The 20,648-nt window shown below is 45.5% G+C and overlaps 1 protein-coding gene across 1 annotated transcript in view; it reads right to left on the bottom strand.

The window, feature by feature from the left end:
• Positions 1 to 20,648, bottom strand: part of LOC135504737 (proline-rich protein 12-like) — a 50,162-nt gene that overhangs the window by 23,290 nt on the left and 6,224 nt on the right. The window contains 3 exon segments of the mRNA XM_064923558.1: positions 1 to 4,025; positions 4,368 to 4,532; positions 14,516 to 14,670. Coding sequence (XP_064779630.1) covers positions 1 to 4,025; positions 4,368 to 4,532; positions 14,516 to 14,670 — 4,345 coding nt within the window.

A 20,648-nucleotide genomic window follows, 5' to 3' on the forward strand; every position in this document is an offset into this window, starting at 1 on the left:
GGAGGGGGGCCGAGGGGGGTAGCCTGTCGTGTGGTAGAAGTTAAGGTCTCCCATGAGGGGGCTGAGCGTGCCTCCTCCTCCAGCCCCAACTCCTGTCTTACGGCAACTAGAGACCAGGTCAGGGAGGAGGTCGGGGAGCCGGCGGCTGTTCAGGCGGATGTCTGCCGGCTGGTTGTCCTTGTCCTCGTCATCCTCAAACTCGTACTCCTGCGCGTAGCTCTTCTTGGGCAGCGTGTTGGGGTCCCGGCGCTCCTTGAGCAGATGGAACGAGCTCGACTTGAGTAGCTTCTTGGGGCGCGAAGAGCAGAAGATGGGTGAGGTGAGGCCTCCAGGACTGATACCAGTACCGCCAGCGCCCCCGCCTGGACTCGAGGACAATTTCCCCGGGCCAGTGACACCCATGCCTCCGGGGCCCTGCAACTGGATCAGGCCCAGCTGCTCCGTATTGACGGTGGAGGGCAGCTCGTGGGTCTTAAGGGAGTCCAGGTCCATGGTGCTGCTGCCTGACTCGGAGAGACCGTGGCAGTACTGCACGTAGCCCTGGTCGCCGCCGTGGTGGCCATGCATGTCGTAGCTGGCTCTTCCGCTTCCCCCTCCACTTCCTCCACCTGAATTAGCCTTCATGGCCTCCTCATGGTCATCTCCTGGTCCCTCTTTGTTCATCTCCCCCTGCATTGGGCCTGCGGTTCCTCCGGTGCAGCTCGACTTGGAGTAGTCGTCCGAGCAGAACATGTCCTCCATGCCAGGGAAGAAGGAGCGGTCCTCGTCTTGCAGGAGCGAATCTGGGAAGCAGATGGAGGTGAGTGGGACGAAGTGGTTCTGGCTCTGGCCGCCGCTTTTCTCCACAGGGCTGACCGTGTCAAACGGGTGCTGCTCAGAGCGCTGTTGCTGGTCCAATTGGACCTGCTGGCCCAGGGTGAGCTGGGAAGGGTGGGACTGGGACTTCTGTTGCTGTGAGTGTGTGGAAGCTGAGGGAGGGGGCAAGTGGTTGGGCAGGGGGTGAGCATGGCCTTGGGAGTGGTGCCCTGAGTGGCTTTGCTGGTGGTGTGAGTTGGGGTGTTGCTGTTGTTGATGGTGCTGGGGGAGGTGGTGCACTTGCGAGGAGGCGGATAAGCCCATGTCAGGCTCAGAGAGTAATGAGTGGACCTCTGAGTGTTGAGGGTGGTGGGACGAGAGCCTCTGCTGCTCTTGTTGCATGCGGCACTCTCCGCTCCCTCCACCACTCCCTCCTCCTCTCCTCCCCTCCACTCCCCCTCCATCCGTACTGGAGGTCTGGGAGAGCGAGCACTCCAGCATGTCCAGGGAGGACACCACCGAGCTCTGCTGTTGTTGCTTGGACTGGCTCTGGTCCTGCTGAGGAGGTCCGTGGCTGTAGTGAGTGGCCGCCACTGCGGCCTCCAAAGCCTGGGACTGGAGTTGTAGCTGAAGCTGGGAAGCCTGCTGGGTCGGAGTCTGGTGTTTATTCGGGCCCATTCGCCCTCCGGCTCCATCCATCATAGCTTGTTGTTGGCTCACCGAATGCTGCTGCTGCTGATGGGGTTCCATCTTGTTGCGGGTGGTGTGGGACAGTACAGACTGGAGCAGGTGGGGCGTTTGGCGGGACTGGTGTGTGGGGGAATCCATGAGGGTGGCTGAGGCTTGAGACTGAGAGTGTTGTTGCTGCTGGACCTCGGGGGTCTTGCGTGGGTACACCAGCTCCGAGCGCTCTTGTGGCTTCTTCTGTGGGTCCATTTGAGTGAGGGATTGAAGGTGGGCATGGGAGGCAGTGTGCTGTTGCTGCGGGTGGGAGGTGTGTTGGGGGCCCAGGGAGTATGGGTCGCCCCGGCCGTAGTGCACCACTGATCCCAGAGAGTGGTGGAGGAGGGGGTGACTTTGCTCAGCACTTCCTCTTCCTCCAATCCTGCCACCACCTCGTCTGTCATTCCTCTGTTGTTGTTGCTGCTGTTTCTTGAGAGACATCTCCAGCTGCCTGTCTAGGCCAGTAACCCCCCCGCCCGATTCGGTGCTGGAGGTGGCGCTGTGAGTGCGGATAACGCTCTGGAGGTGGCACCTCTCCTCAGAGCTCTTTCCCAGCTCATAGGACGACAGCCCTTTGCCGTCATCTGTGGTGGAGGAGACGGGCTGTGGAGGTGCCTGCTGTTGGGCCGTCTGTTGAGATTGTTGCTGCTGGGAGTGGTGATGAGACTCCTGGGACGCTGGACTGGCCTGGGCTTGGAAAAGGTGCTGGATCAAGAAGTCGTCATCCACGTCCTCTTGAGACCTCTGAGATCCCACACCTAGCATGCTGCTGGGGTCAGATTTGGTCTTGCTGGAGTTGGGGTGGAAGGACTGGGGCCGAGGACCTCTGGTGTCAGGGTAGCCCTGAGAGGAGGACATGAAGGTGGGGGAAAGGACAGAGGAGATGTATTTGTTGGAGCCCGTTCCTCCTGGGGTCTTGGTGGGGCAGGCAGGGGCAGGGGAGTGCAACCCTGGACGGATGATCCCAGAGTTGGCCGACGGGGAGGGGATCGACTCAGGGATATGGTAAGACCCTCCTCCGCCACCTCCTCTCTCATTTACCATACTGCTCGTGGATCCTCCTCCTCCTCCTCCTGAGCCGGAAGTCCCACCTCCTGAGCTGCTACTACCACCACCGCCTCCTGAGGTTCCACCCCCAGACGGCCCACCCGACCGTAAAAGGGCGGGGGAGTGGCCCGGGCCGTAACCTATTGACGGACTTCCCTCTCCGCCGAGAGAGGAGGGGAGGGAACCGTAAGCAGAGTCAGTCCCGTATACCACATCCGCAGAGTACGACTGGCTTTGCCCTCCCAGGCTCCCATAGCCTTTTCTTACCCCGGATGAGCTCAGGTCTTGGGCCTGAGGGGAGCTGAAGCCGCCATATGACTGGGGGATGTGGGAGAGAGGGGGCTGACTGGGTGAGTATGACTGGGTCTGCGGTTGCGGCGGGGTTTGGCCTGCGAGGGCAGCGGTGGGAGGTTTCACAAGGGGTGCGGGTGAGCTGTAGCTCGAGAGCCTGTGCTTGGGTAAGGGCTGCTGGGCAGACGAGGATGAGGTTGGAGGAGGCTGTTGCTGCTGGGGAGCTGGGGGAGCGCTCTGGGTGGGAGGCTGCTGTCTAGAGGGGCCCGAGCTAGAGCTGGAGGGGGGAATGGAGTTGGACGGGTGGGCTCCCGAGGCAGAGGAGGAAGAAGAAGAGGTCGAAGAAGTGGAGGATGCAGAAGGGGGCGTGTGAGGGGTGCGGGAGGAGGACACAGAGCTGGCCGAGGAGTAGCCGCTGCTAGAGTTGCTCTTGGCGCCCTTCCCCACTGCTGAAGAGGAGGAGGACGAGTAAGGGGGCTGGATGATTGGCCGATAAACCTGTTCTGTCCGGGAAGAGGCCTTGTGGTCCGAGGAGGGACTCTGGTCACCCAGGGGGCTGCAGGAGAGGCCGGCATGCCGGGGGTGGGCTATCTGCTGGTACCCGGCTCCTCCGCAGCTGAGGTACTGCTGTAGGGAGTGGGCTGCCGAGGAGGAGAGCTGTGACTGGGACGGCGTGGGCCGCTGGTAGTGCTTGATTACGCTGTCCTGCCGGGGCACAGCCCTCTCCTGGACCGAGTTAGATTGGGCCTGAGCCTGAGCTTGGGCTGAGGAGAACACTGAGGCGTTGTACAACTGGGAGGACTGGTCCTGCAGCTGGGAGGACAGCAGGTTGAACTGGTGGGACTGGATGTGTAGCGCCGACGAAGCTTGGGCCGAGGAGGCGGCGCCTGTGGAGTCCTGGGCACCACGGTAGGCTGCGGCGGCGCCCTGAGAGGACAGGAGGCGGTCGAAGCCCAGGCTGGACTGGGCGGGACCCTTAATGTGTAGCAGAGGGTCGTGGGGGGAGAGGAGTCCATTGGAGGTAGGGCTGAACGTGGGAGTGTCCTGGAGGGTGGGGAAGGAGCGGCTGGAGAAGGAGGCTGGGTGCTGATAGGCCGAGAGGGCAGAGGAAGAGGGGAAGGAGCCCGAGCCGGAGATGAAGAGCTCGGCAGGGGCAGGGGTGTGCATCGCTGTCAGGGTCAGATAAAGAGACAAGAGGACGATTATTCAACACCCGTCAACTGAAAAAACTGACAAGCATGAGTAAATAAATTGTAACCCACTCCCCTCCTGTAAAATTTAAACAGATAAGACAAACCAATATCCAAATGACACCAACAAAACCTCAATGCAAATCACTGACAGTAATCACCGTTCAGAATAAGGCGAGGCGCGACAATGCCGACATAAGAGAGGAATAACAATTCGACATTGTTTGGCGTTGGAAATGTCATATTGACTTTTGCAACCCCGTTTTGAATGTCAACACATTGACAACACAGGTCTGGTCACATGCCTGGTCACATGCCTACCTGTCTGCCAGGACGGAGCGCGGAACTGGGAAAGCAGGGAGGAGGCGGAGGGTTGAGGCTGGGGACCCCGCTGGGACTCAAGAGCAGAGATCAGATTCATGACTGAGGCATCTGGGCCAGAGGGGCTGGCGTGGTGCAGACCTGTGTCAAATAGTCCAGAGAGTCCTGATGAGACAAATACAACCATGAGTAAACCGTGATGACCATGTCCTTATTAGACAGCAAACTCAACAGGACCCGCTTTCTCAAAAGCATCTTAAGGCTAAGTATATCATTAGAACTGTCAAAGAAGCATAGTTAAAAGAAAGAGCTCTTTTCCCAAAACCATTGTGACTGAAGTTGGAGTTGAAAACGCTTATTATTTAACGACTGCCACAGACCATTCTTAGAAGAGCTAAGTGCGTTGTTTAGATGCTTTTTTGCCACCTTTCCTCATCACTTTATACAAAGAAGATCTCCGCTAAAACACAGGATCAACATGTTCTCTGTCACCGCTGATAACTTGAGCATGAATTTAAAGGATAAAAACATGCTTCAAATAAAAAAACGAGATGACCGCAAAATAAAAAAAATACAGTAGGCATATAGGCCTATATACAGTGCCTTGAGAAAGTATTCGGCCCCCCTGAACTTTGCGACCTTTTGCCACATTTCAGGCTTCAAACAAAGATATAAAACTGTATTTTTTTGTGAAGAATCAACACCAAGTGGGACACAATCATAAAGTGGAACGACATTTATTGGATATTTCAAACTTTTTTAACAAATCAAAAACTGAAAAATTGGGCGTGCAAAATTATTCAGCCCCTTTACTTTCAGTGCAGCAAACTCTCTCCAGAAGTTCAGTGAGGATCTCTGAATGATCCAATGTTGACCTAAATGACTAATGATGATAAATACAATCCACCTGTGTGTAATCAAGTCTCCGTATAAATGCACCTGCACTGTGATATTCTCAGAGGTCCGTTAAAAGCGCAGAGAGCATCATGAAGAACAAGGAACACACCAAGCAGGTCCGAGATACTGTTGTGAAGAAGTTTAAAGCCGGATTTGGATACAAAATGATTTCCCAAGCTTTAAACATCCCAAGGAGCACTGTGCAAGTGATAATATTGAAATGGAAGGAGTATCAGACCCCTGCAAATCTACCAAGACCTGGCCGTCCCTCTAAACTTTCAGCTCATACAAGGAGAAGACTGATCAGAGATGCAGCCAAGAGGCCCATGACCACTCTGGATGAACTGCAGAGATCTACAGCTGAGGTGGGAGACTCTGTCCATAGGACAACAATCAGTCGTATATTGCACAAATCTGGCCTTTATGGAAGAGTGGCAAGAAGAAAGCCATTTCTCAAAGATATCCATAAAAAGTGTTGTTTAAAGTTTGCGACAAGCCACCTGGGAGACACACCAAACATATGGAAGAAGGTGCTCTGGTCAGATGAAACCAAAATTGAACTTTTTGGCAACAATGCAAAACGTTATGTTTGGCGTAAAAGCAACACAGCTCATCACCCTGAACACACCATACCCACTGTCAAACATGGTGGTGGCAGCATCATGGTTTGGGCCTGCTTTTCTTCAGCAGGGACAGGGAAGATGGTTAAAATTGATGGGAAGATGGATGGAGCCAAATACAGGACCATTCTGGAAGAAAACCTGATGGAGTCTGCAAAAGACCTGAGACTTGGACGGAGATTTGTCTTCCAACAAGACAATGATCCAAAACATAAAGCTACAATGGAATGGTTCAAAAATAAACATATCCAGGTGTTAGAATGGCCAAGTCAAAGTCCAGACCTGAATCCAATCGAGAATCTGTGGAAAGAACTGAAAACTGCTGTTCACAAATGCTCTCCATCCAACCTCACTGAGCTCGAGCTGTTTTGCAAGGAGGAATGGGAAAGAATTTCAGTCTCTTGATGTGCAAAACAGATAGAGACATACCCCAAGCGACTTACAGCTGTAATCGCAGCAAAAGGTGGCGCTACAAAGTATTAACTTAACGGGGCTGAATAATTTTGCACGCCCAATTTTTCAGTTTTTGATTTGTTAAAAAAGTTTGAAATATCCAATAAATGTCGTTCCACTTCATGATTGTGACCCACTTGTTGTTGATTCTTCACAAAAAAATAAAGTTTTATATCTTTATGTTTGAAGCCTGAAATGTGGCAAAAGGTCGCAAAGTTCAAGGGGGCCGAATACTTTCGCAAGGCACTGTATTTAAAATCATATAAAAACACTTTCATGTTCCATTTTGCTAATTGAAGGCTACGGTCTAATTTTTTACCCCAATATACAGTGCATTTGGAAAGTCGTCTGGCCCCTTCACCTTTTCCACATTGTTACATTATAGCCTTATTCTAAAATGTATTTTTCTTAAAAATTAATAAAATAAAATAAACACATTTACATACGTATTTAGACCCTTTACTCTAGACCCTTTACTTTAGACCCTTACCCTTTACTTTGTTGAAGCACCTATGGGAATGATTACAGCCAGAACTTTTTGGAGTTTGTGCTACAGGACACAAATTTATGTTTGAAAAAGCTAGCCTTCGCTATCCTAACTGCCTGTGTATATTGGTTCCTAACTTTCCTGAAAAGTTGTATATTGCGGGGCCTAATCGAAGCTAATGCAGTACGCCACAGAATATTTTTGTGCTTTGTGCGTCTAGGACGGTCAGGTCTGGAGTGAACCAGGGGCTATATCTGTTTCCGGTTCAACATTTTTTGAATGGGGAATGCTTATTTAAGATGGTGAGGAAAGCACTTTTAAAGAATATCAATATCTGATTAACCTCATTCCATGTCCTTCCAGGATACCCGGGCCAGGTCGATTAGAAAGGCCTGCTCGCTGAAGTGATTTAGGGAGCGTTTGACAGCGATGAGCGGTGGTCATTTGACCGCAGACCCATTACGGACACAGGCAATGAGGCAGTGATTGCTGAGATCCTGGTTGAAGACAGCAGAGGTATTTGGAGGGCAAGTTGGTTAGGATGATATCTATGAGGGTGCCCATGTTTATGGATTTGGGGGTTGTACCTGGTAGGTTCCTTGATAATTTGAGTGAGATTGCGGGCATCTAGCTTAGATTGTAGGATGGTTAGGGTGTTAAGCATGTCCCAGTTTAGGTCACCTAACAGCACGAGCTCTGAAGAAAATGGGGAGCAATCAATTCACATATGGTGTCCAGGGCACAGCTGGGTGCAGAAGGTGGTTTATAGCAAGCGGTAACGGTGAGTGAGAGACTTGTTTCTGGAAAGGTGAATTTTTAAAAGTAGGAGCTTGAATTTGGGCACAGACCTGAATAGTAAGACAGCACTCTGCAGGCTCTCTCTGCAGTAGATTGCAACACTTCCCCCTTTAGCAGTTCTATCTTGTCAGAAAATGTTATCGTTAGGGATGGAAATTTCAGGGGTTTTGTTGGTATTCCTAAGCCAGGATTCAGACACGGCTAGGACATCTGGGTTGGCAGAGTGTGCTAAGGCAGTGAATAAAACAAACTTAGGGAGGAGGCTTCCAATGTTAACATGCATGTAACCAAAGCTTTTACGGTTACAGAAGTCAATAAATGAGAACGCCTGGGGAATGGGAGTGGAGCTTGTCACTTGCAACCTCCACATCATCATCGGAGGAGTAGGATAAGGGTACGGCTAAAGGCTATAAGAACTGGTCGTCGTTCGGAACAGAGAGTAAAAGGAGCAGGTTTCTGTGCACGGGAGAAAAGATTCAAGGCATAATGTACAGACAAAGGTATGGTAGGATGTGAATATAGTGGAGGTAAACCTATGTACTGAGTGACAATGAGAGGGATAATGTCCCTAGAAACATAATTAAAACCAGGTGAGGTCACCGCATGTGTGGGAGGTGGAACTAAAGGGTTAACTAAGGCGTATTGAGCAGGGCTAGAGGCTCTACAGTGAAATAAGGTAATAATTACTACCCAAGACAGCAATGAACAAGGCATATTGACATTAGGGAGAGGCATGTGTAGCTGAGTGATCATAGGGGTCCAGTAAGTGGATCGAGCCGGAGACAAGGCAATTTAGGCAGCTAGCGGGCCGGGGCTAGCAGATGTGTATTCAGGGGACAACGGAGGAGGAGCCAGTTGATAAACCCTCTCGGGCAAATTACGTCGGTAGTCCAGTCATGATGGGTCGGCGGGGGTCCAGGCCGATTGGCAAAATAGGTATTATAGCCCAAGGAGTGGCTGATGGACCTCTTCGGCTAGCTGGGAGATGGGCCTAGCAGGGCTAGCTTCAGGCTAATTGGTTCTTGCACCGGGACAGAGACGTTAGCCAGGAGTGGCCACTCGGTAAGCAGCTAGCTAGCTGCGATGATCCAGGTGAAAAGCTTCAAAGCTTGCGGTAGGAATTAGAGGTCCACCGATTAATCGGAATGGCCGAGTTCAAGTTTTCATAACAATCGGAAATTTGTATTTTTTGGACACCGATTATATATATATATATATTTTTTTTACACCTTTATTTAACTAGGCAAGTCAGTTAAGAACACATTCTTATTTTCAATGACGGCCTAGGAACGGTGGGTTAACTGCCTTGTTCAGGAGCAGAACAATAGATTTTACCTCAGCTCGGGGATTCAATCTTGCAACCTTACGGTTAACTAGTCCAACGCTCTAACCACCTGCTTTACATTGCACTCCACGAGGAGCCTGCCTGTTATGCGAATGCAGTAAGAAGCCAAGGTAAGTTGCTAGTTAGCATTAAACTTATCTTATAAAAAACAATAAATAAATCATAATCACTAGTTAACTACACATGGTTGATGATATTACTAGTTCATCTAGCTTAAATCGATGCGGTGTGCATTCGCGAAAAAGGACTGTCGTTGCTCTAATGTGTACCTAACCATAAACATCAATGCCTTTCTTAAAATCAATACACAAGTACATATTTTTAAACCTGCATATTTAGTTAATATTGCCTGCTAACATGCATTTCTCTTAACTAGGTAAATTGTGTCACTTCTCTTGCAACAGAGTCCGGGTATATGCAGCAGTTTGGGCCACCTGGCTCGTTGCAAACTAATTTGCCAGAATCTTACGTAATTATGACATAACATTGAAGGTTGTGCAATGTAACAGGAATATTTAGACTTATGGATGCCATGGGTAACGATGCTTCGAGGGTGGCTGTTGTCGATGTGTTCCTGGTTCTGGGATGGTGTTCTTCGGCTTGTAAGCTTCCCCATTTTTCCTCCAAACATAACGATGGTCATTATGGCCAAACAGTTCTATTTTTCTTTCATCAGAGTAGAGGACATTTCTCCAAAAAGTACAATCTTTCTCCCCATGTGCAGTTGCAAACCGTAGTCTGGCTTTTTTATGGCGGTTTTGGAGCAGTGGCTTCTTCCTTGCTGAGTGGCCTTTCAGGTTATGTTGATATAGGACTCGTTGTAATGTGGATATAGATACTTCTGTACCTGTTTCCGCCAGCATCTTCACAGGGTCCTTTGCTGTTGTTCTGGGATTGAGACAGAACTCCGCTCCTTCCTGAGCGGTATGACGGCTGCGTGGTCCCATGGTGTTCATACTTACGTACTATTGTTTGTACAGATGAACGTGGTACCTTCAGGCATTTGGAAAATGCTTCCAAGGATGAACCAGACTTGTGAAGGTCTATAATTTTGTCTGAGGTCTTGGCTGAATTCTTTTCCCATGATGTCAAGCAAGGTCAAGGTAGGCCTTGAAATACATCCACAGGTACACCTCCAATTGACTCAAATTATGTAAATTTGCTTCGAAAGCCATTACATTTTAAAGGCACAGTCACCTTACAGTATGTAACCTTCTGACCCACTGGAATTGTGGTACAGTGAATTATAAGTGAAATAATCTGTAAACAGATTCCAACAAGTCTATAAACAGTTGTTGGAACAATTACTTGTGTTGTGCACAAAGTAGATGTCCTAACCGACTTGTTAAAACTATAGTTTGTTAACAAGAAATTTGTGGGGTGGTTGAAAAACGAGTTTTAATAACTCCAACCTAAGTGTATCTAAACTTCCGACTTCAACTGTATTTGAGCTGTTCTTTCCAAAATATGGACTTGGTCTTTTACCAAATAGGGCTATCTTCTGTATACCATCCCTATCTTGTCATAACACAACTGGTTGGCTCAAACCTATTAAGGAAAGAAATCCCACAAATTAACTTTTAACAAGGCACTCCTGTTAATTTAAATGCATCCCAGGTGACTACCTCACGAAGCTGGTTGAGAGAAAAAGCTGTCATCAACGCAAAGCGCTACTTGGAAGAATCTCAAATATATTTTGATTTGTTTAACTTCTTGAAACTCCCCATCCCGGATCCGGGATCGTGACTAAAGCCTCAGGCTCATTAGCATAACGCAACGTTAACGATTTCTGAAAATCGCAAATAAAATGAAAATAATGCGCCTGCTCTCAAGCTTAGCCTTTTCTTAACAACACTGTCATCTCAGATTTTTAAAATATGCTTTTGAACCATAGCAAATGACTAATTTGTGTAAGAGTATGCTAAGCTAGCTTAGCATTTTGAGTAGCATTTAGCACGCAACATTTTCACAAAAACCAGATAACCAAATAAATAAAATAATTTACCTTTGAAGAGCTTCGGATGTTTTCAATGAGGAGACTCAGTTACATACCAAATGCGCAGTTTTTCCTGAAAGCGTCTGTGTGTTAGGAGAAATCTCTCCGTTTTGTACATCACATTTGGCTACCGAAACGAACCGAAAATTCAGTCACCTACAACGTCAAACTTTTTCCGAATTAACTCCATAATATCGACCGAAACATGGCAAACGTTGTTTGGAATCAATCCTCAAGGTGTTTTTTCACATATCTCTTAATTGATATATCGTTCGTGGAAGCCTGCATTATTCTCTAAATTCCATGGAAAAATACTTGCAGCTGACTTTTGAGCAACAATTTCGGCGCAGGACACCGGGCGGACACCTGGTAAATGTGGTCTCTTATGGTCAATCTTCCAATGATATGCCTACAAATATGTCACAATGCTGCAGACACCTTGGGGAAACGACAGAAAGGGCAGACTTACTCCTCTCGCATTCACAGCCATATAAGGAGACAATGGAAAACAGAGCCTCAAAAATCCTGCTCATTTCCTGGATGCCGTCTCATCTTGGTTTTGCCTGAAGCTCACGTTCTAGGGCACGCACAGAAAATATCTTTGCAGTTCTGGAAACGTCAGAGTGTTTTCTTTCCAAAGCTACCAATTATATGCATAGTCGAGCATCTTTTTGTGACAAAATATCTTGTTTAAAACGGGAACGTTTTTCATCCAAAAATGAAATTGCGCCCCTAGAGTTTCAACAGGTTAACACTTTTCTGGTTACTACATGATTCAATGTGTTACTTCATAGTTTTGATGTCTTCACTATTATTATACAATGTAGAAAACAGAAAAAATCAACACAAAAAAACAGAATGAGTAGGTATGTCAAACTTCTGACTGGTACTGTAGTAGTAAACAAGTTATAACTAAGTTACAGCAACTGTAAATTAACTTTTCGTCAAGTTGTCAATTTAGCATTGATGATGTTGCTGCTAAAACATAGCTAGCTAACTAGCCAGTTTTGCTGCTGCTAGCTAATGACTGTTTCGCCTAAATTACACTATAGTGACATGGAAACAGGATGAGAATGCTAAAGTAGTCAAATAATGAATAGGAAACAACTATTCCATCATTATGATGCCATTAAATTTACTTTAGAGAGATGACAATGTTACCATTAGCTAGCCAAGTTTGTAAAAAAAAAGCTGAGGTTAGCGATGCTAAAGTTAGCTTTCAGTCTTCAAAAGAACATTCAAAACGAAACGTGCAATCCGTGATTAGCATGTCCTTTTAATAATAGTTAGTCTTCTAGCTAGACACTTCTTGAATGGTTGCTGCCGCTGCCAGGTGCAAGATGCATGGGAGTGGAGGAACAAGCGGCTGGCAAATCCATTATTCTAAAATGTATTAAATTAATTGTTCACCTCATCAATCTACACTCAATGACAAAGTGAAAACAGGTTTTTAGACATTTTTGTAGAGAGAAATACATTATTTAAATAAGTATTCAGACCCTTTGCTATGAGACTCGAAATTGAGCTCAGGTGCATCCGGTTTTCATTGGTCATCCTTGAGATATTGCTACAACTTCATTGGAGTCCACCTGTGGTAAATTCAATTGATTGGACACGATTTGGAAAGTGGCCAGACTGAAGCCAATCCTCAGTAAAAAGGCACATGACAGCCCGCTTGGAGTTTGCCAAAAGGCACCTAAAGGATTCTGACCATGAGAAAAAAGATTCTCTGGTGTGATGAAACCAAGATAGAACTCTTTGGCCTAAGTGTCGAGTCTGGAGGAAACCTGGCATCATCCCTATGGTGAAGCATGGTGGCAGCAGCATCATGCTGTGTGGATGGTTTTCATCGGCAGGGACTGGGAGACTAGGCAGGATCGAGGCAAAGATGAATGGAGCAAAGTACAGAGATCCTTCATAAAAACCTGCTCCAGAGCGCTTGGGAACTAAGACTGGGGTGAACGTTCACCTTCCGACAGGACAACGACCCTAAGCACATGGTAATCCAACCTGGCAGCTTGAAAGGATCTGCAGAGAATGGGAGACTCCCTAAATACAGGTGTGCCAAAGAAAACTTGAGGCTGTAATCACTGCCATGGGTGCTTCAATAAAGTAGAGTAAAAGGTATTTTTGTTTTTAACTAGGCAAGACAGTTAAGGACAAATTCTTATTTAAAATGACGGCCTACACCGGCCAAACTCTGACGACGCTGGGCCAATTGTGCGCCGCCCTATGGGACTCCCAGTCACGGCCGGTTGTGATAAAGCCTGGATTGTGATACAGGTAGTCTGTAGTGACGCCGCTAGCACTGAGATGCAATATCTTAGACCACTGCACCACTTGGGAGCCCCAAGTCTGAATACTTATGTAAATGTGATTGTATTTATTTTCTAAAAACCTGTATTTGTTTTGTCATTATGGGGTATGGTGAGGAGATTGATGAGAAAAATATATATTATTCATTTTAGAATATGGCTGTAACAAAATGTGGAAAGATTCATGGGGTTTGAATACTTTCCCAATGAACTGTACATAGACTGATTTGCAATGCAGTCCAATGTAAAGTGTGCTCATAACAATGGATTGAACTTCTCTGGCCAAATCAGACAAATTGACTTTTCAGGTGGAAGACAGTACAAAGAAACATTTACTGCCTTGCAGCCAGCTACTGCACAATTTCTCTTCCTTTGAAGTAGGAATTATCTCTGCACGGTGCCAACATTGAGGAATGGAATGTCAATATGACCGGGCGGGGCCAACAGCAGTGTAGGAGGATATGCAAATAACAAATGAATTGGTCTATTAGAATCAGATCGCTGTATGATGTTATGTGGCGGCCCAAAAACTTCCCACCTGAACAGACAGAAATTCCAAGCCATTTTTGCAAACAGCTCTGACACAAAAAGGTTATTAATCATAATTTTCACAATTTCAGTGTTAGTTTGGAAATACCATTAAAAATATATAAAAAACAGGAAAATCTCATTAAATGCACTGCCACTTTAAGGTAAGATTTGAATGGAGAAAGCTGATCCGAGAGCAGTGCTGCTTTCTTTCGATCCTATCAGTATCGACGCAGTATCCAGCAACGTACTTAGCGAACGTTCTCTCTGCGGGGTGATCTGGGAAATGCATGTTACATCTTCAGACATCGTAGGAATGATGCATCGTTAAAACACTTGTAAGCCTAAGTTCCACCTTTATCAGGAAAACGGGCACAGGGCATTAACAAAAGACAGCTATACCTATGTTATAGAATTGTATAACTGTACTGAATAGGTCAAGGAGTGTCCATTTCACCATAATGCGTAGGCCTAACAGATGTTATAAATAAAATGTGGCCCTTTATGTTACTCTGTAAAAACAAATACCGTTTCCCCCCCCCCACACAAGTGGCTTCCATAGAGAAAGCCTCCAATAGAATTCGGTGAAATGCATTTGTCAGTGGCTGCAACCTTACTACCAAAAGCATGGCCTGTCATATATAATTCCGAAAGCCCTGTACTGTGGCAAGTGGCGACAAAATAGTAAGGTGTGTGACATGTCTCTCACCCAAACTCCGTCCTGCACCCCAAGCACCTCCTTGGCCAGAGCTGCCCGGGTGGTGATTGGTGGCATAGCCCTGCAGAGGGTGAGGAGTGCCGTAGGCTTGTCGATGGAGAAGCTCCGACTCAGGGTGTGATGATCTGGAGCTCCCATAGACGAGACTGGGGAAGAGGAGAAGAGGTAATTAATTTAACCGTTCAAGTCCATTTTCATATTAAAATTTTCCAACGGGTGATCTTAGGGAGAGGCTGTGAAATTCAAATGTATTCAACGACTATGTAAATACTAAGTGGATTGTTTGTCCTGACAAAGTACAACACTCTGTTCAGAAAACCTTGCAATCGTATTAAAAGTGATTCAGATACATCAGTCAACTTAGAGTGCATCTCCATCCTAATAAAAATGAATATGGCATAATTACTTTTAGGTCACCATTCTTGGCATTGTAAAAAAATGTGGCTATGGATCATACAAAATCAGTAACAAGATAATCAATTAGCTTTGTCAACAACATCAAAAAGATCTTAAAGCCTGTTGTAGACTTCTTTATTCACAATTCCTATATTTGATATTTGACCAACACTACTTTATGCCTGTACCACCTCCTAGGGATGTTATAATTATTATTACGATGCATAATAACTAATTTTAAGTGTGGGCTAAACAAGAACATTTCAAGAATTAAAGTAGATCGATAGAATGGCGCAATTCTTGTTAAAACATCCAGCCTATAAGCTAGAACAAACATAAAAATATAAAAACGCAACATGCCACAATTTCAAATGTTTACTGTGTTACTATTCACAGAAGGAAATCAGTCAGTTGAAATAAATTCATTAGGCCGTAATCTATGGATTTCACATGACTGGGAATACAGATATGCGTCTGTTGGTCAAAGATGCCTTAAAAAAAAGGTAGGCACATGGATCATTAAACCAGTCAGTATCTGGTGTTACCACCATTTGCCTTTGCATAGAGTTGATCAGGCTGTTGATTTGTATTTGTTATGGATGCCCATTAGCTGCTGCCAAGGTAACAGCTACTCTTCCTGGGGTCATGACATGACATGACATGTCTGGTGACAATGCAAGCCATGGAAGAATTGGTCATTTTCAGCTTACAGAAATTGTATACAGATCCTTGCGAAATAGGGCTGTGCATTGTCATGCTGAAACATGAGGTGATGAATGGCACGTCACGGTATCTCTGTGCATTAAAATCAAATTTTATTGGACCCATACACATATTTAGCAGATGTTATTGCGGGTGTGGTGAAACACTTGTTCCAAGCTCCAACAGTGCAGTAGTATCTAATATACACAAATCTTAAAGTAAAAGAATGGAATTAAGAAATATTAGAACAAGCAATATTGGAGTCTAGTGTATAAAATGTACACTATATATTAACACAAACGTACGTGGACACCCCTTCAAATTAGTGAAATTGGCTATTTCAGCACACCCGTTGCTGTCAGGTGTATAACATCGAGCACACTGCCATGCAATCTCCATGGCTTTACTGAAGAGATAAGTGACTTTCCTATGATGGCACCATCAACGTGCCAGCCGCGAAGTGGTAGGCACACACAAGCTCACAGAATGGGACCACAGAGTGCTGATGCGTGTAGCACCTAAAATTGTCTCTCCTTGATAGCAACACTCACTACCGAGTTCAAAACTGCCTCTGGAAGCAACGTCAACACAACGGTTTGTCGGGAGCTTCATGAAATGGTGTTTCCATGGCCGAGCAGCTGCACACAAGCTTAAGATCACCATACGCAATGCCAAGCGTCGGCTGGAGTGGTGTAAAGCTTGCTGCCGTTGAACTCTGGAACAGTGGAAACGCCTTCTCTAGAGTGATGAATCACACTTCACTATCTGGCAGTCTGACTTGACGAATCTGGGTTTGGCAGATGCCAGGAAAACGTTACCTTCCCCAATGCACAGTACCAACTGTAAAGTTTGGTGGAGGAGGAATAATGGTCTGGAGCTGTTTTTCATGGTTCAGGCTAGGCCCCTTAGTTACAGTGAAGGGAAATATTAACACTACATCATACAATGACAATTCTGTGCTTCCAACTTTGTGGCAAGAGTTGAGAGAAGGCCCTTTCCTGTTTCAGCACGATAATGCCCCTGTTCACAAAGCGAGGTCTATACAGAAATGGTTGGCAGGGATCGGCGTGGAAGATCTTGACTGGCCTGCACAGAGCCCTGACATCTACCCCATTAAACACCTTTGGGATGAATTGTTACACCGACTGCGAGCAAGGCCTAAGTCGCCTAACATCAGTGGCCGACCTCACTAATGCTCATGGCTGAATGGAAGCAAGTCCCTTCAGCAATGATCCAACATCTAGTGGAGAGTCTTCCAAAAATAGTGGAGGCTGTTATAGAAGCAAAGTGGGGACCAACTGCATATTACTTAGGGATACACAATATATCTGTGAACATATCGTAATCAGCCGATATTAGCTAAAAATACCAACATCGGTATCGGCCCGATGTCTAGTTTAATGCCTACGTGCAAAACCAATGTCAAAGCTGACGTGCATACATATAAACGCAGGTACATGACGTAAATGACACCCACTATCGTTAAAAAGTTTGGGGTCACTTAAAAATGTCCTTGTTTTCCATGAAAACATACATAAAAGTATTTGCAAAATCAATAGGAAATAGTCAAGACGTTCGACAAGTTTATAATGATTTTTAACTGAAATAAGTGTCCTTCAAACTTTTCTTTCGTCAAAGAATCCTCAATTTGCAGCAATTACAGCCGTGCAGACCTTTGACATTCTAGTTGTCAATTTGTTTAGGTAATCTGAAGAGATTTCACCCCATGCTTCCTGAAGCACCTCCCACAAGTTGGATTGGCTTGATGGGCACTTCTTACCATGCGGTCAAGCTGCTCCCACAACAGCTCAATAGGGTTGAAATTCGGTGACTGTGCTGGCCACTCCATTATAGACAGAATACCAGCTGACTGCTTCTTCCCTGAAGAGTTGTTGCGTAGTTTGGAACTGTGATTTGGTCATTGTCCTGTTGTAGGAGGAAATTGGCTGCAATTAAGCGCCGTCCACAGGGTATGGCATGGTGTTGCATAATGGAGTGATAGCCTTCCTTCTTCAAGATTCCGTCTACCATGTACAAATCTTCCACTTTACCACCACCAAAGCACCCCCAGGCCATTACATTGCCTCCACCATGCATGACAGATGGCGTCAAGCACTACTCCAGCATCTTTTAATTTGTTCTGCGTCTCACGAATGTTCTTCTTTGTGATCCGAACATCTCGAACTTAGATTTTTGTCTTTCCATAACACTTTTTCCCCCATCTTCCTCTGTCCAGTGTCTGTCTTCTTTTGCCCATCTTAATCTTTTCTTTTTATTGGCCTGTCTGAGATATGGCTTTTTCTTTGCAACTCTACCTAGAAGGCCAGCATCCTGGAGTCACCTCTTCACTGCTGACGTTGAGACGGGTTTTGCGGGTACTATTTAATGAAGCTGCCTGTTGAGGACTTGTGAGGAGTCTGTTTCTCAAACTACACACTCTAATGTACTTGTCCTCTTGCTCAGTTGTGCACCGGGGCCTCCCACTCCTCTTTCTATTCTGGTTTGAGACAGTTTGCGCTGTTCTGTGAAGGGAGTAGTACACAGCGTTGTACGAGATCTTCAGTTTCTTTGCAATTTCCCGCATGTATTAGCCTTCATTTCTCAGAACAAGAATAGATTGACGAGTTTCAGAAGAAAGGTCTTTGTTTCTGGCCATTTTGAGCCTGTTATCGAACCCACAAATGCTGATGCTCCAGATACTCAACTAGTCGAAAGAAAGCCAGTTGTATTGCTTCTTTAATCAGAACAACAGTTTTCAGCTGTGCTAACATAATTGCAAAAGAGTTTAATGATCAATTATCCTTTTAAAATGATAAACTTGGATTAGCTAACACAACGTGCCATTGGAACACAGGAGTGATGGTTACTGATAATGGGCCTCTGTACGACTGTATATATTCTACAAAAAAACAATTTCAGCTTCAATAGTAATTTACAACATTAACAATGTCGACACAGTATTTCTGATCAATTTGATGTTATTTCAATTGGACAAAACAAGGAAATTGACCCCAAACTTTTGAATGGTAGTGTAGGTACATGATGTAATTACGCCATGTAAAATTGAGCTGCACGTGCAACACAACATTCCTAACCTATCCCACAATGTCTCCCGTGTGGATCGAGCAGTCAACAAGTCGAGCAGTCATTTGAAAGAGTAAGAGTATTTCAGCGAGACAACTCAAAAGGCGAAATAAACTAACGCCAAGACAATGGAATTCATTGCCCTTGACAATCAACCGTTCTCCGTTGTGGGTGATGTTGGCTTTCGCCGGTACACACTAAACAGGGTTGGAATGTGAAGCAATGAAATGGGGTATGAGTCTACTCGGTGACACCCACTGTGAAGAGTTTACACAAATATTAGCGTTGGTGCTCTTATTGTGGGACTGTGACAAATCACCTCCCCAGTCAGCCTATTGTGTGTATTGACATTCATATTGCACTGTACAGCTTTACCTAAGGATTGGGGATCAATGAAATGTGGTAACGGTCTAATCAATACACAATATATTTTTCCCCAACATCCTCCTCAGAGTTATCAGACTCCAAAACATCCACGCAGTATTGTTTTTTCTTGGGAATAGTGTTCAATACATATAGGTTGACAAATGTGGCTCAATTTACAGTTGTTTTGGAGTGCCGCAAAAAGAGCTACGACCCTAATGTTCTCTGGGTGTCACTGACACTGGGTGTCATTGATCCACAATCCGTAGGTAAGGCTGTACAGTGAAAAAAGTATGCCCCCAATGCAATTCTAAAGTCTAATACATCCAGTGTGATTTCAACAGATTGTCAAATTGTTGATTTTATATAAAACATTCCAACCTTGTTTAGTATGATCTATTCAATTATGCCATAATTCTACTGTTTGTAATTCATTTGCATCACTGTCAATGACGTACTTTAATTTTGAAGGCTAACCGCAAAGTCCACTGTTCGGCTAATCCTTAAATGTGGCTAGCATCACAGATGGCTCCGACCACAATTAATCAAATAAGAACTGTCTTATAAATTAGGGTTATTTTAGATGACACGTTAGCTAGCTAACTGTATAGCTTGTGAAACAGATGTCATTTTGCTGTTTTTGGGGAAGAACAATGTTTGCATCCATGAGCTTGCTAGCTTTTTTTATGACCAGCACTGTAGGTGGGTGAGACAACCTTACCAGTGTCATAGCATACGCATCGATGAATTGTTGTGACATATTAAATACGAGTGATGGTGTAATCAATGTGTAATAACTACGTTAAAAAAAATGTGTTCAATTATTCAATTATGTGACGTGCAGTCATATTCAGGCCCTGATTGGTCAAAAAGATAATTTGAGGGTCAAAAAAGATACACGTCAAAGACCCAAATAGCGTTCCATAGTATGAGAAATCCTGGACAAATGAACAACAAAACAGCACAGCAAGTAAGTGAAAGACATAGGTTTGAATGTGTTTTACTGGTAATGGGGACATACGTAAATGCCAACAAAATAACTTTTTGCTCAGTGTGTGTGTGTGTAACCATTAATTAACTAGGCAAGTCAGTTAAGAACAAATTCTTCTTATTTACAATGACTGCCTACCCCGGCCAAAACCGGATGACGCTGGGCCAATTGTGCACTGCTCTATGGGACTCCCAATCACGACCGGATGTGATACAACCTGGATTCAAAACAGGGACTGTAGCGATGTCTCTTGCACGGAGATGCAGTGCCTTCGTCCGCTGCGTCCATGTGTGTGTGTTAGAAACCTCTCTGGGATATTTGGGACAGTAGCGTCCTACCCCGCCAACAGCCAGTGAAAGTGCAGGGCGCCAATTCAAAACAACAAAAATCTTATAAATAAAAATTCCTCAAGCATACAAGTATTTTACACCATTTTAAAGATAAAATTTTCATTAATCCAGCCAGTGTCTGATGTCAAAAAGGCTTTACAGCGAAATCTCCACAAACGATTGTTAGGTCACCACCAAGCCAAAGAAAAACTCAGCCATTTTTTCAGCCAAAGAGAGGAGTCACAAAAAGCACAAATAG

The sequence above is a fragment of the Oncorhynchus masou genome, chromosome 18 (assembly GCF_036934945.1).
Source record: "Oncorhynchus masou masou isolate Uvic2021 chromosome 18, UVic_Omas_1.1, whole genome shotgun sequence".
Classification (NCBI taxonomy): domain Eukaryota; kingdom Metazoa; phylum Chordata; class Actinopteri; order Salmoniformes; family Salmonidae; genus Oncorhynchus; species Oncorhynchus masou.